The sequence below is a fragment of the Hemiscyllium ocellatum genome, chromosome 42 (genome assembly GCF_020745735.1).
Source record: "Hemiscyllium ocellatum isolate sHemOce1 chromosome 42, sHemOce1.pat.X.cur, whole genome shotgun sequence".
In the NCBI taxonomy this organism is placed as follows: Eukaryota; Metazoa; Chordata; class Chondrichthyes; order Orectolobiformes; family Hemiscylliidae; genus Hemiscyllium; species Hemiscyllium ocellatum.
Window position 1 is genome coordinate 10,949,801 of NC_083442.1, and position 12,080 is coordinate 10,961,880.

The following is a 12,080-nucleotide window of genomic DNA, read 5'->3' on the forward strand; positions in this document are numbered from 1 at the left end:
ATTATCAATGTATGTGGTTACCAAATGACTGTAAACACGTTATGCTATATTCAATCTTGTGATAAATCAAGCCTGAGTGAAGCCACTAAATTTTGGAATGTGGCCTTAATCATAATACAATATCTGAACAAACTCGAATTTGCCTATGAGCAGAACTTATTTTAGATTGCAGTAAATTACAACATACACAAGTACAAAATAAAAGTTCTTCTTTCAGATTACTTGTGCCCAGTAATTTACTTTAAGGCTCGGATATAACGCGAGTAGCTGAGGTTCATGATAGGGAGAGAAAGATAGTCTTACATACCTGCATAGAAGTGATAAAAAGGCCACCAGATGGCACTGTTAGGAATGTATGTCATCAAAGAAGCTAAATATCCTCTGTAAAATCCTTTTGGGCCGTCAAGCCTGAAAATTTGAGTGACAACTTCCTGAGTTTGTCCGAATGCTTGTTTGTATTTTCTATCATTTGATGACAGCTTGAACCTGCCCAGGTTCCCTTTGTGGCCTGCAACCATCAGGTGCTGCGATATGATATCAATAGGCACAATAATGCTCTGTGCCACAAGTGATGCTGCGCCTCCTGCTACGAGTGACTTAACAGCATTACTATTGCTGTAGTTGGCCACATAGACACGTACCAGCTCGTATGTTGTAATATATCCTTGGCCAGAGATTAGGGTCAATGTGTTCACCAGAAATCCCCTGTAAAGTCCTCGTATGCCTTCGGCTCGTAGGATTTTAATGAATGCGTCAAAAGTGCCGTGGTAATAACTCTTCCCCTTTTGTACCTGAAGCCTTGTCCTAATTAGTGCAGCTGGATACACTGTAAGCCGCAAAGACAGAGTCATCAAAACACCAATACAGTAGAATTTTTTCTTGTCCAAGTCATCCCATTCGATTATCTGAACATTTCGCTTTTCTTGCATTTTTGATAACTGATGGAGTTGAAATCGACAGTAGCCTGTGAAAGGTCAGGAAGGGTTCTTAGTTTCAGAATTGCTAATGTTATCAAGTTGACTTTATCCCCTTCATAAATTCTTAAGTTATTTTCTTCCAATGATGTATACAAAAATCTATGCAACGACAATGAATTTCCTTCCTTCAGGGCCAAGTGCTAGAAAATGGGATTAGAATAGTTAGGTGATCATTTTGATTGGTGCAGACTTGATGGCCCCAAGGGCTGTTTTGTGCTGCAGGTCTGCATGACTATGCCCATACCCTCCAGGACGCAAAAGCTCCCATTGTGCATATAATTTGAACAACATCCAAAATTAACACAAAATAATGTATTGCACCAACTGATGAGAATGAAAGGCCTACCTGTACAGAGCTCCTATGTCAATATTTTCTTCCCTTACAAAGTGGCACTTTACGTCAGTGCAGATTCCATTTGTGGCTTGTCCTTCAAGTGATCAGTGTCAATGTGTGAATTGCGAATGAAAGTGACAACAGCTTATTTAACTGTGAAAGGCCTCACAACCCTAGCTGGTCTTATCAAAATTCACATAGTTAACAACACAGCAATTAGAGGCCATAAATGGATGAGCAACATTCTCCCAATTATTTTCCCTCACTTATTCAAGTACTGTTTTGTCCCAAGGTTAAACAGGGTCTTTGTAGAGACATTAGATTTAATAGCTGTGGAAACCCAGGCATGGAAATCATTGTTCTGATGAAGGGTCACTGAACCTGAAATGTTGACTTTGCTTTCTCTCCACAGATGCTGCCAAATCTGCTGTGTTTCTCCAGCAATTCTGTTTTTGTTATGGAAATCAAGCATGATGAACTCATGTCCATTCACTGTGATGCAAGCCGTACTCAATTTCATGCTTCCTATTCATTTCAAGGATTTCAGCGCCACTATCGATACTCTTACATGCAAAGATACAGACTAAGCAATCACTTGACTTTGCAGTCAAAGGGAAATTGTCATTTTAAGTTATAATGCACGATAACTTTAAAGAAAACCTGTTCATGCCATTCCTTGAATGAGCAAACGTGACAACACACTTGTGGATCAGTGGTGTCTGAGTTAGCAAAACTTATAATTTGGACAAGTGGCATCCCAGTTTCTTTATCTGCCAGCATTTGGATCAACATGATCTCAAAATATACATAGCTACTTTCCTCTGGGTAAATATGCCATTTCTAAAACTCAATGACACCTAACCTCCCAAACCACACATGCAATTCAGCATCCCAGCTTAGAGCAATGAGGCCAAAGCTATGTTGTTCATATGCTCTGAACATTCCATAATTACACCATCAACAAAAGAAGCTTTACCTTTACAAATTAATTTGCTAACGTCAACGTACTGTATAAAATGCTTGGTCAAATGAACTTGGTGAAAGTTGGTTTCAACTCCTGTAGACAGGGATCACCAGGATGGAGAATTTCTCCATGTGGTATAGGATCATTTCTCCATGTGGCAAAGGTCACAGAAAAACCAAGAACTTCTCAGGTTGATCTAAATCATACATTCCTTTGAGGAGCTGGTAACACTGCATAAACGCTAGTGGGAACTGATCCCACTCCAGGATTACAGATTTTCATCTGAAAGACACAAGTAAACACCTGGTAAAAACAATGACTGCAGATGCTGGAAGCCAAATTCTGGATTAGTGGTGCTGGAAAAGCACAGCAGTTCAGGCAGCATCCAAGGAGCAGTAAAATTGACATTTCGGGCTAAAGCTCTTCATCAGGAATAAAGGCAGAGAGCCTGAAGTGTGGAGAGATAAGCTAGAGGAGGGTGGAGGTGGAGAAAGTAGCATAGAGTACAATAGGTGAGTGGGGGAGGGGATGAAGGTGATAGGTCAGGGAGGAGGGTGGAGTGGATAGGTGGAAAAGAACATAGGCAGGTAGGACAAGTCATGGGGACAGTGCCGAGCTGGAAGTTTGGAACTAGGGTGAGGTGGGGGAAGGGGAAATGAGGAAACTGTTGAAGTCCACATTGATGCCCTGGGGGTTGAAGTGTTCTGAGGTGGAAGATGAGGCGTTCTTCCTCCAGGCATCTGGTGGTAAGGGAGCGGCGGTGAAGGAGGCCCAGGACCTCCATGTCCTCGGCAGAGTGGGAGGGGGAGTTGAAATGTTGGGCCACGGGGCGGTGTGGTTTATTGGTGCACGGGTCCCGGAGATGTTCCCCAAAGTGCTCTGCTAGGAGGTGTCCAGTCTCCCCAATGTAGAGAACGCATCGGGAGCAATGGATGCAATAAATGATATTAGTGGATGTGCAGGTAAAACTTTGATGAATGTGGAAGGCTCCTTTAGGGCCTTGGATGGAGGTGAGGGAGGAGGTGTGGGCGCAGGTTTTGCAGTTCCTGCGGTGGCAGGGGAAGATTGTAGGGGGGGGGGGGGGGGGGGGGGGGGGGGGCGTGCTCTTGACCAGGTAGCAGTCTTTGCGGAAGACGGAAAGGGGTGGGGAGGAAAATATATCCCTGGTGGTGGGGTCTTTTTGGAGGTGGCAGAAATGTCGGTGGATGATTTTGTTTATGCGAAGGTTGGTAGGGTGGAAGGAGAGCACCGGGGTGTTCTGTCCTTGTTATGGTTGGAGGGGTGGGGTCTGAGGGTGGAGGTGCGGGATGTGGACGAGATGCGTTGGAGGGCATCTTTAACCATGTGGGAAGGGAAATTGTGGTCTATAAAGAAGATGTGTTCTGTGGTGGAACTGGTCCTCCTGGGAGCAGATATGGCGGAGGTGGAGGAATTGGGAATACGGGATGGCATTTTTGCAAGAGGTAGGGTGGGAAGAGGTCTAATCCAGGTAGCTGTGGGGATTGGTGGGTTTGTAAAACATGTCAGTGTCAAGTCGGTTGTCATTAATGGAGATGGAGAGATCCAGGAATGGGAGGGAGGTTTCAGAGATGGTCCAGTTAAATTTAAGGTCAGGGTGGAATGCGTTGGTGAAGTTAATGAATTGCTCAAACCTCCTCGCGGGAGCATGAGGTGGCGCCAATGCAGTCATCAATATAGTGGAGGAAGAGGTGGTAGTGGTGCTGGTGTAATTACGGAAGATCAACTGTTCTACATAACCAACAAAGAGTCAGGCATAGCTGGGGCTCATACGGGTGCCCTTGGCTACCCCTTTAGTCTGAAGGAAGTGGGAGGATTCGAAGGAGAAATTGTTAAGGGTGAGAACCAGTTCGGCCAAACGAATAAGTGTGTCAGTGGAAGGGTACTGCTGGGGACGTCGGGAGAGGAAAAACGGAGGGATTGGAGGCCCTGGTCATGGCAGATGGAGGTGTAGAGAGATTGGTTATCCATGGTGAAGATGAGGCATTGGGGGCCGGGGAATCGGAAGTCTTGGAGGAGATGGAGGGCGTGGGTGGTGTCTCGAACGTATGTGGGGAGTTCCTGGACTAGGAGGATTAGGACAGTGTCGAGGTAGGTAGAAATGAGTTCAGTGGGACAGGAGCATGCTGAGACAATGGGTCGGCCAGGGTGGTCAGGCTTGTGGATCTTGGGAAGGAGGTAGAACCGTGCAGTGCCGGGTTCCCGGACTAAGAGGTTGGAAGCTGTGGGTGGGAGATCTCCTGAGGTGATGAGGTTCTGTATGGGCTGGGAGATGATGGTTTGGTGATAGGGGATGGGGTCATGGTCGAGGGGGCGGTAGGAAGAGGTGTCCTCAAGTTAGCGTTTGGCTTCAGCGGTGTCGAGGTCAGTGCGCCAGACTACCACTGCACCCCCTTTATCTGCTGGCTTGATGGGGAGGTTGGGATTGGAGGGATGCGTGTTGTGAGGGTGAGAGGTTGGAGTGGGGGAGGGGAGTAGACAGGTTGAGGAGGTTAATGTCCCAGCAACAGTTGGAAATGAAGAGGTCGAGAGCAGATAATAGGCCAGCGCAGGGTGTCCAGGTGGATGCAGTAAGTTGAAGGTGGGCGAAGGGGTCCTCGGAAGGTGGGCGGGGGTCCTGATTGTGAAAGTAAGCTCGGAGGCGGAGGCGGTGGAAGAAATGTTCAACGTCACGGCGTGTATTAAATTCATTGATGTGTGGACAGAGGGGGATTAAGGTGAGTCTTTTGCTGAGGGCTGATTGTTTGTCCTCAGTGAGGGGAAGGTCTGGAGGGATGGTGAAACCACGGCAGGGCTGGGAGCTGGGATCTGGTGTGGGTGTGGAGCTGGGAGTGGGGGCGGAGCCAGTAACTGGAGTGGGTGTGATAGTGGGGGGAATGGGGGTGGAGTCATGAGCAGGGGTGGTGTTCGCCTCAGGGTTCTGGGATCTGTGGGGGTGGGCGTGTCAGCAGAATGCAAGTGAGTGGCGTTGGTGCGGGCGGAAGTGGTGGCAGACACGACAGTAAGGGTGGTGGAAGTCACTGAGCGTGTGACATCAGCGATGATGTGGGGGGTGGAAGTGATGTCACGTGATGCATTAGGAATTGTGAGGGGCGGAAGTGACATCATCAATCAGCGCGGGGGTGGCAGCCGCACCAGCCGCATAGCTAATGGCATCCGAGCAGTTCCAGAGGCCAGGGGAATCTTCTGGAATGTTTGAGGAGCGCTGGTTATGGAGGTGGGTAGATAAGTTTGTTGTACTTCCAGTTTTTGCCGCCCTGTAGCCTACATTCTCCTGTACACTGATAGACTTCTCCGAAGGTTTAACGGAAACCTGAGAGAAATTCCTGGGAGGTCAACTCCAAGTCAGACATAAAGCGTATGACAACTTGAAAAGTAAAATGGGTTTTATGGCTTCCAATTCTATGAATATTGAGGAGGGTAAGGCTGGGCTGTCACGCTCCAACTCTTACGTGAAAATCCATTCAGATTGAGTAGCAATCCATGATACCACAAAGGCCATTAACCACCATTGAGATGTCTCTGGTCCATTCATGTTTGTTGGGACTGGCTCAAGGATGCACAGATTGGCAGAGCTACACTCTCACTCTTACCAACCTGTGGATTGAACACCTATGGGATTTGACATAGTCATTCAGAGAATTTAACATTCACCTAAAACTGAAAACATTGAGCATCTGTAACTTTTTTGCAGAGACTGACACAAACTCCATCAACTCATTCCTTCACAGAACTGTTAGCTGTTACTTTAATGAAGAAGCCATGAGTCTCTCACTGCTGTAGAAGGTCAAAAAAAAATCAAACTACAGGTTATAGTTGAACAGGTTTATTTCAAATTGCAAGCTGTCAGAACTCAGCTCCTTCCTCAGGCATAGAAAAGTATAAGACAGTATTTATAAGCAAAACGTTAACAACTTTAAAACTAGCTGCCCTTATTGAATCCTTTAATCAGTTAGGAGGTAGACTGCTAATTAATATGCAAAATCCAGATTTCTTTCAAGTCTTTGTCCACAGGTAATGAAAGGTTTTATCCATGTAGAAGAGAAGACATCTCGAGTTAGACAACACACTTTAGGTGTGACGTCCCACATTGAATCTACGTTTTATGCAAAGATCAGTTTTGTAAAGTTTTTTTGATAGAGAAAAATCTTGAATGAAATAATTTCCCCCAAAGTGCGTGAGAGAGATAGACAGAATGTGTGCATTTGTGTCTGTGAGTGTGCGCGCGCAAAAGAGAGAAACCACGTCTCCATATCCGTGAGGGAGAGCGTGTGTGGAGGGCGAGAGCATGGGGGAAGAGAGAGAGAGAGAGAGAGAGAGAGGGAGGAAAGAAAGAAAGAGAGGGGGAGATAGAGAGAGAGAGTGGGGGGAAAGAGACAGAGAGAGTCGGGGGAAGAGAGAGAGAGTGGGGGGAAGGGAGAGAGAGAGAGTGGGGGGGAAGGGAGAGAGAGAGAGAGTGTGAGGGGGAAAGAGAGAGAGAGAGAGAAAGAGAGAGAGAGAGAGAAAGAGAGAGAGTGAGAGGGAAAGAGTGAGAGGGAAAGAGAGAGAGTGAGAGTGAGTGAGGGGGAAAGAGAGAGAGAGAGTGAGTGAGGGGGAAAGAGAGAGAGAGAGTGAGTGAGGGGGAAAGAGAGAGAGAGAGAGTGAGTGAGGGGGAAAGAGAGAGAGAGAGAGAGTGAGTGAGGGGGAAAGAGAGAGAGAGAGAGTGAGTGAGGGGGAAAGAGAGAGAGAGAGAGAGTGAGTGAGGGGGAAAGAGAGAGAGAGAGAGTGAGTGAGGGGGGAAAGAGAGAGAGAGAGAGAGTGAGTGAGGGGGAAGAGAGAGAGAGAGAGAGTGAGTGAGGGGGAAAGAGAGAGAGAGAGAGAGTGAGTGAGGGGGAAAGAGAGAGAGAGAGAGAGAGTGAGGGGGAAAGAGAGAGAGAGAGTGAGGGGGAAAGAGAGAGAGAGAGAGTGAGTGAGGGGGAAAGAGAGAGAGAGAGAGTGAGTGAGGGGGAAAGAGAGAGAGAGAGTGAGTGAGGGGGAAGAGAGAGAGAGAGAGTGAGTGAGGGGGAAAGAGAGAGAGAGAGAGTGAGTGAGGGGGAAAGAGAGAGAGAGAGAGTGAGTGAGGGGGAAAGAGAGAGAGAGAGAGAGTGAGTGAGGGGGAAAGAGAGAGAGAGAGAGTGAGGGGGAAAGAGAGAGAGAGTGAGTGAGGGGGAAAGAGAGAGAGAGAGAGTGAGTGAGGGGGGGAGAGAGAGAGAGTGAGTGAGGGGGAGAGGGGGAGAGAGAGAGTGAGTGAGGGGGAGAGGGGGAGAGAGAGAGTGAGTGAGGGGGAGAGAGAGAGAGAGAGAGAGTGAGTGAGGGGGAAGAGAGAGAGAGAGAGAGTGTGAGGGGGGAAAGAGAGAGTGAGAGGGAAAGAGAGAGAGTGAGAGGGTGTGCAGGAGGAAGAGAGAGAGAGTGGGGGGTAAAAGAAAGAGTAGGGTAAAAGAGAGAGTGGGGTAAAAGAGAGAGAGAGTGGGGGGAAGGGAGAGAGAGAGAGTGGGGGGAAGGGAGAGAGAGAGGGGGGAAGGGAGAGAGAGAGAGAGTGTGAGGGGGGAACTGGGAGCTGGGATCTGGTGTGGGTGTGGAGCTAGGAGTGGGGGCGGAGCCAGTAACTGGAGTGGGTGTGATAGTGGGGGGAATGGGGGTGGAGTCATGAGCAGGGGTGGTGTTCGCCTCAGGGTTCTGGGATCTGTGGGGGTGGGCGTGTCAGCAGGGGAGTAAAAGAAAGAGTGGGGTAAAAGAGAGAAACAGAGTGGGGGAAAGAGAGAGAGAGGTGGGGGAAAGAGAGAGAGAGGTGGGGGAAAGAGAGAGAGAGGTGGGGGAAAGAGAGAGAGAGGTGGGGGAAAGAGAGAGAGAGGTGGGGGAAAGAGAGAGAGAGAGAGAGAGGTGGGGGAAAGAGAGAGGTGGGGGAAAGAGAGAGAGAGAGAGAGAGGTGGGGGAAAGAGAGAGAGAGAGAGAGAGAGAGGTGGGGGAAAGAGAGAGAGAGAGAGAGAGAGGTGGGGGAAAGAGAGAGAGAGAGAGAGAGAGGTGGGGGAAAGAGAGAGAGAGAGAGAGAGGTGGGGGAAAGAGAGAGAGAGAGAGAGAGAGGTGGGGGAAAGAGAGAGAGAGGTGGGGGAAAGAGAGAGAGAGGTGGGGGAAAGAGAGAAAGGGAGAGAGAGAGAGTGAGGGGGAAAGAGAGAGAGAGGGGGAGAGAGAGTGGGGGGAAAGAGAGAGAGAGTGGGGGGAAAAAAAAAGAGAGGTGGGGGAAAGAGAGAAAGGGAGAGAGAGAGAGTGAGGGGGAAAGAGAGAGTGAGGGGGGAAAGAGAGAGAGAGGGGGAAAGAGAGAGAGAGGGGGAAAGAGAGAGAGAGGGGGAGAGAGAGAGGGGGGAAAGAGAGAGAGAGTGGGGGGAAAGAGAGAGAGAGTGGGGGGAAAGAGAGAGAGAGTGGGGGGAAAGAGAGAGAGAGTGGGGGGAAAGAGAGAGAGAGTGGGGGGAAAGAGAGAGAGAGTGGGGGGAAAGAGAGAGAGAGTGGGGGGAAAGAGAGAGAGAGTGGGGGGAAAGAGAGAGAGAGTGGGGGGGAAAGAGAGAAAGGGAGAGAGAGAGAGAGTGAGGAGGGAAAGAGAGAGAGAGAGAGAGAGAGTGAGGGGGAAGAGAGAGAGAGAGAGAGAGTGAGGGGGAAGAGAGAGAGAGAGAGAGAGGTGGGGGAAAGAGAGAGAGAGAGAGGTGGGGGAAAGAGAGAGAGAGAGAGGTGGGGGAAAGAGAGAGAGAGGTGGGGGAAAGAGAGAGAGAGAGGTGGGGGAAAGAGAGAGAGAGGTGGGGGAAAGAGAGAAAGGGAGAGAGAGAGAGTGAGGGGGAAAGAGAGAGAGAGGGGGAGAGAGAGTGGGGGGAAAGAGAGAGAGAGTCGGGGAAAGAGAGAGAGAGGTGGGGGAAAGAGAGAAAGGGAGAGAGAGAGAGTGAGGGGGAAAGAGAGAGAGAGGTGGGGGAAAGAGAGAGAGAGAGGTGGGGGAAAGAGAGAGAGAGAGGTGGGGGAAAGAGAGAGAGAGAGGAGGGGGAAAGAGAGAGAGAGGTGGGGGAAAGAGAGAGAGAGGTGGGGGAAAGAGAGAGAGAGGTGGGGGAAAGAGAGAAAGGGAGAGAGAGAGAGTGAGGGGGAAAGAGAGAGAGAGAGAGTGAGGGGGAAGAGAGAGAGAGAGAGAGAGGTGGGGGAAAGAGAGAGAGAGAGGTGGGGGAAAGAGAGAGAGAGGTGGGGGAAAGAGAGAGAGAGTGGGGGGGAAAGAGAGAGAGAGGTGGGGGAAAGAGAGAAAGGGAGAGAGAGAGAGTGAGGGGGAAAGAGAGAGAGAGGGGGAGAGAGAGTGGGGGGAAAGAGAGAGAGAGTCGGGGAAAGAGAGAGAGAGGTGGGGGAAAGAGAGAGAGAGGTGGGGGAAAGAGAGAGAGAGGTGGGGGAAAGAGAGAAAGGGAGAGAGAGAGAGTGAGGGGGAAAGAGAGAGAGAGGGGGAGAGAGAGTGGGGGGAAAGAGAGAGAGAGAGTGGGGGGAAAGAGAGAGAGAGGTGGGGGAAAGAGAGAGGGAAAGAGAAAGGGAGAGAGAGAGAGAGAGAGAGAGGGGGGAGAGAGAGAGAGAGGGGAGAGAGAGAGAGAAAAGAGACACAAAGTCGGGGGGGAAGAGAGAGAGTGGAGAGAGAGAGAGTGGAGAGAGAGAGGTGGGGGAAAGAGAGAGGGAAAGAGAGAAAGGGAGAGAGAGAGGGGGGGAGAGAGAGAGAGGGGAGAGAGAGAGAGAGAAAAGAGAGACAAAGTCGGAGGGGAAGAGAGAGAGTGGAGAGAGAGAGAGTGGAGAGAGAGAGTGGAGAGAGAGAGTGGAGAGAGAGAGGGGAGAGAGAGAGAGAGAGTGTGGGGAGAGAGAGAGAGAGAGAGAGTGGGGAGAGAGAGTGGGGGGAAAGAGAGAGAGAGTGGGGGGGAAAGAGAGAGAGAGGTGGGGGAAAGAGAGAGGGAAAGAGAAAGGGAGAGAGAGAGAGAGAGAGAGAGAGAGAGGGGGGAGAGAGAGAGAGAGAGGGGAGAGAGAGAGAGAAAAGAGACACAAAGTCGGGGGGGAAGAGAGAGAGTGGAGAGAGAGAGAGTGGAGAGAGAGAGGTGGGGGAAAGAGAGAGGGAAAGAGAGAAAGGGAGAGAGAGAGGGGGGGGAGAGAGAGAGAGGGGAGAGAGAGAGAGAAAAGAGAGACAAAGTCGGAGGGGAAGAGAGAGAGTGGAGAGAGAGAGAGTGGAGAGAGAGAGTGGAGAGAGAGAGGGGAGAGAGAGAGAGAGAGAGTGGGGGAGAGAGAGAGAGAGAGAGAGTGGGGAGAGAGAGAGAGAGAGTGGGGAGAGAGAGAGAGAAAAGAGAGACAAAGTCGGAGGGGAAGAGAGAGAGTGGAGAGAGAGAGAGTGGAGAGAGAGAGTGGAGAGAGAGAGAGAGAGAGAGTGGGGAGAGAGAGAGAGAGAGAGTGGGGAGAGAGAGAGAGAGAGAGAGTGGGGAGAGAGAGAGAGAGAGAGTGGAGAGAGAGGGAGAGAGAGAGAGAGAGAGAGAGTGGGGAGAGAGAGAGAGAGAGAGTGGGGGAGAGAGAGAGAGAGAGAGTGGGGAGAGAGAGAGAGAGAGAGTGGGGAGAGAGAGAGAGAGAGTGGGGAGAGAGAGAGAGAGAGAGTGGGGAGAGAGAGAGAGAGAGAGTGGGGAGAGAGAGAGAGAGAGAGAGTGGGGAGAGAGAGAGAGAGAGAGTGGGGAGAGAGAGAGAGAGAGAGTGGGGAGAGAGAGAGAGAGAGTGGGGAGAGAGAGAGAGAGAGTGGGGAGAGAGAGAGAGAGAGAGTGGGGAGAGAGAGAGAGAGAGAGTGGGGAGAGAGAGAGAGAGAGAGTGGGGAGAGAGAGTGAGAGAGTGGGGAGAGAGAGTGTGAGTGTGTGGGTGGGGGGGGGTGGGGGGGGGTGGGGGGGGTGGGGGGGGTGGGGGGGGGTGGGGGGGGTGGGGGGGGTGGGGGGGGTGGGGGGGGGTGGGGGGGGGTGGGGGGGGGGGTGGGGGGGGGTGGGGGGGGGTGGGGGGGGGGGTGGGGGGGGTGGGGGGTGGGGTGGGTGGGTGGGGGGGGTGGGGGGGGGTGGGGGGTGGGGTGGGTGGGTGGGGGGGGTGGGGGGGGGTGGGGGGTGGGGTGGGGGGGTGGGGGGGGGTGGGGGGTGGGGTGGGTGGGTGGGAGGGTAAGACAGATGACACTGCCAGTACGCAAAGTGGCCAGGTCTGTCAAGCAAAAGTTGGCGTGGAGGCAGAGTGGAAGAGTCGGACATCGCACAGAGCCATGGTAATAGGGGACTGCATAGTGAGAGGAACTGACCGGGGTTTTTGTGGCAGCAGGCGGGACTTAAGGATGGTGTGTTGCCTTCCTGGTGCCAGGGTTAAAGACATCACAGACAGAGTGCAGGAAATCCTCAAGGACAAAGGTGAAGAGCCAGAGGTGGTGGTACATGTCAGCACAAATGATATTGGGAAGAAGAGGAGGAACATACTACAGCGGGACTTCGGAGAACTAGGAAGAAGGCTGAAAAGCAGGATGTCCAGGGTGGTTATCTCCGCTTTGCTTTATCCCCTCGGGCTGGTGAGGCCAGAAACAGGGAGATAATGGACTTGAACGTGTGGCTGGGGAACTGGTGCAGGAAGCAATGATTTAAATTCTTGGATCGCTGGAGTATGTTTTGTGGTAAGCATAAATTATACAAGAGAGACATTTTGCACCTTAATAGGTTGGGGACCAGCATTTTGGCAGGTTTTCTACTGCAACACAGCTATGTTAAAACTA

General features: G+C 51.0%; 1 protein-coding gene across 1 annotated transcript in view; it reads right to left on the reverse strand.

Annotated features, from left to right (window-relative positions):
* slc25a44a (solute carrier family 25 member 44a) overlaps nt 1–12,080 on the reverse strand; it is a 46,667-nt gene that overhangs the window by 17,663 nt on the left and 16,924 nt on the right. Inside the window, exon 2 of the mRNA XM_060853737.1 lies at nt 308–964. Within this exon, the coding sequence (XP_060709720.1) occupies nt 308–929 (622 nt within the window). The 5' untranslated portion in view covers nt 930–964. The remainder of the gene's footprint in view (nt 1–307; nt 965–12,080) is intronic.